Source organism: Tasmannia lanceolata, unplaced genomic scaffold (assembly GCF_043159265.1).
Source record: "Tasmannia lanceolata isolate RefF3 unplaced genomic scaffold, GAP_Taslan_0.1 ptg000025l, whole genome shotgun sequence".
NCBI lineage: Eukaryota > Viridiplantae > Streptophyta > Magnoliopsida > Canellales > Winteraceae > Tasmannia > Tasmannia lanceolata.
In genome coordinates, this window is record NW_027518702.1 from 12006535 (window position 1) to 12009872 (window position 3338).

The 3338-nt window shown below is 39.9% G+C and overlaps 1 protein-coding gene across 1 annotated transcript; it reads right to left on the reverse strand.

Moving 5' to 3' along the window:
* Positions 1-253: 253 nt before the first annotated feature.
* On the reverse strand, positions 254-2535 carry LOC143858146 (uncharacterized). The gene has a single exon (XM_077368779.1). The coding sequence runs from the start codon at positions 1862-1864 to the stop codon at positions 428-430; it is 1437 nt and encodes a 478-aa protein (XP_077224894.1). The 5' UTR covers positions 1865-2535; the 3' UTR covers positions 254-427.
* Between the last annotated feature and the right edge of the window lie 803 nt (positions 2536-3338).

Here is a 3338-nt window from a genome sequence, read left to right on the forward strand (position 1 = left end):
CTAAAGGAAGATAAGAAACAGATTCGACACTGGAATCAGGAAATTTTTGGTAGAATAGATATCAAACTACCATGTATCAGTGGAAGACATTCAGACAAGAAGTTTTAAAAACTTCTATTGAACTCACCAGCTGTCTAGCAGTTGAAACCCTTGGACTTACTCAGCCGTCTCCATGAATGATTTTGAGTTGCTCTGGACTTCTTGAATAGTTATACATGCTTCTTCTAGCGAAAAAGGGACTATGCACACAAAATGAACTGAATCGCCCTAACAGCTGGCAATTTCATTGCTGCAAGATATACATTATGCTTCAATTAAGAAGCAATAGTTACAACAAAAGCCTTGGTTTGGACCTGTTACATCAGCTTAACCAAAAAAACATACAAACATAAAGAGGAGTTCTAGTCTTGTCAAGAGCCAACATCAACTATATGAAGTTTATGAACTCTATCCCTTCATCCTTTATGTTGAGATAAGTATCCGAAAGACTGTACAGTATATCATTAATATCTGGTTCTTGGTGAAATTGGCCATCAACATGCATAAATGTTTCTTGTAATACCACAGAAGAGCCAATATCTTTAGTAGCATTTCCGCCACTAATTCCCATGTCTATTTCTTCACACGTTGAAGGATTTTCCACAACATTTTGCATTTCAATGTTCTCTCTAATCTCCCCATTTAATAACAAGTTTTCTGATTCTCGGGTCGACACTTCCCCAAGCTGTTTAGATTCCATCACCCTTTCTGTTGGTTCCTTTGCTTTCTTTGTCACTTTGCTCTTCTTCACAGCCGGTACAGGCAGTAAAGGACTAGTACCCCTTTTTCTGCTCAGTGAAATTTTCTTCTTAATCTCTTTCTTTGCGTTGTCCACAAGCCAACTCTTCGGATTTTCAGACAATGAAACATTGTCCTTAACTTTAGGAATTTTCAAATTCTCTCTACTCTCAATATCCACAGAACCCGATTCAACATTTAGATCAGGAATATCCATTGACACATTAATATTTTGTGTTTCCTCGGGCTTAGAATTATCTGAATACATCGGAAAAGAAGACTTCCTCCACGAAGAAAACCCCACATTCTTATCACCTCCAGAATTGGGAACACAAGGAACTGGACCAAACCCTAACCCTAAATTTGGGTTCTGGCCTGGAATCCCCAATGGGAAGAAAACCCAAGTACAAAAATACGCATCCATTCCCTGAACGAGCGGCGGGAGCGACTGAATTGCCATGGCATTAAAAACCCTCTTACAATTCTGACATCTAAGATTGCAATTCTCATAATCCCTGACATACTCATAAAGATTACAACAATAAGGACATGTTGTCCAGAAATTGAATCCCTTCTCATAGTCGTCAACATCTATTACTAGGGTTTCTTTCTGGGTCTTTTTCTTCCTATCCATAGTGCTTTGTTTCTGTTTTTCCTTATCAGTGGACTTAGTAGAACAGTCTAAACTGATCTGTTCATCATACAAAGCTCTCTTAGATGGATCAGATAACACATTCCAAGCATCAAGTACTAATTCGAATGCATTATCAGCCCCAACCAACTTGTTCTTATCTGTGTGCAATAGGAAACTTAGCCTTCTGTACTGCCTTTTAATGAATTCAGGGTTTTTGGAGCTAGGGTTTAGTTGGAGGATTGCATACCAGTCCATGTGATTGTTGATTCTCTTCTCGGCAGCTAAGAGGACATCTGTTATGGTGAGGATTTGATCTATACCGTCCAAGAGAGGATCAAGATCTTGGGCTTGAAGAGCGTATTTTGAACTGCCGATGAGATCGCGAGCTGTTAGAAGTTTCTCTGCAATTGCAAGTGATCTCTCAGCCTCAGCTCGTTTTTTGCTGTTCTTCATTTGAAATTTAGTCTATGGAGGAGAGGGAAAAAAAGGTTTTGATATGGGTATCTTTGAGGGTTTTTGGTGAGGGAGAAGGTGGACAAATTTGGGTTTTTGAAATTGGTTTCTCTTTGTCTGTCTCAGTATCTGGTTCTGTAGAAAGCTTAAAAAAATGGGAGTTTTGAAGAGGGTTTACTCTCACTCAAGATTGGGTTTTTGAAGAGGGTTTTCTCTCTCACGTCCTGATAAAGATGAAAAAAACGGATTTTTGAAGAGGGTTTCTCTTGGTTAATCTCTGTTTCTGGTTAAGTAGAAAGCAAAGAAACTAAAGAGAAGGGTTTTTTTTTTTTTTTTTAAAATGGGTTTCTCTCCTTCTGTGGTTTTGGACAAAGCTGAAAAGTAAAAGTAAAAAAGGGGCTTCTGAAATGGGTCTCTCTAATCCAGGAGAAGGTTAAAAAAATCGGATTTTTGAAGAAAGCCAGGAAAAAAAATGGGGTTTCTGAGACCCCTCCCTCTATGCTGAAAAAAAAACTGATTTTTGAAAAGGCTTTCTCTAAAAAGAAAGGTAAAATGGGTCTTCTCACTCAATCCACGTTTGATTGTTTATAGATTTGGAGAAAAAATGGCGTTCTTGAAACGGGTCTCTCTTTACTCTAATTCAGGTTTGACAGAAAGCTGAAAAGGAAAGACTGAAATCTGATGCAAAAAATTAAAAAAGACGAAAAATGAAGGATAATGTTTAGGAAAGACAAAATGTTAGCCTGATATTGTATTTTAATTGAGGGGTATTATCGTCCTTTCGGATTGTAATTTCGCTTGTATCTCTCCGGATTTCTGGTTCTGTGTAGGAGGATGGGCAATACGGTTAAAATAGTGTTTAGTGTTTATATCCAACAAATACTGGGACCCACTTGTATTGATCCTTTATGACCCAAAAATAAATCTCTTCGATTGGATGATCCCAACCATCCGATTAAGCCTTGATTGGCTTGATTTCTGATGCTAGGACTAATGTCAGGTGGGACCATATGCAAGTAAACTATGGCAAGGATATATTAGCCCTCTTACTTGGGCCATGTGCTTGTTGTGTAATAGGGCAGTCATAGATACACTTGATGGGGCTGACCCAGGGATGAAAAGGAGGTGAATATATCTAGGGGTGCAACTTGGGTCGGGCCCAACCCGAACCTGATGGGTTCAACCCGATTTTGGCTCGGGCTGGGTTGGGTTAGGGTTGGAAAAAGCCAGCCCGATTTAATTTTGGGTTGGGTTAGAGTTGAGACCTTAGCAACCCGACCCAACCTGAACCCGACCTCCGTCCACTAATTTTATCATGATTTTTTTCTGTTTGGCCCTAGATGAATCCGAACCCAACCTGACTCAACCCGACCCGACTTGGAGGCAGGTTGGGTTAGGGTTGACCATTCTCAACCCGAGGCTCAGGTTGGGTTAGGGCCGGTCTCAACCCGACCTGAGTTGCACCCGTAAATAT

What these genes read in the sequence shown, in the direction of transcription:
- LOC143858146 (XM_077368779.1), bottom strand. Translation starts at nt 1,864, where the DNA reads ATGAAGAACAGCAAAAAACGAGCTGAGGCTGAGAGATCACTTGCAATT.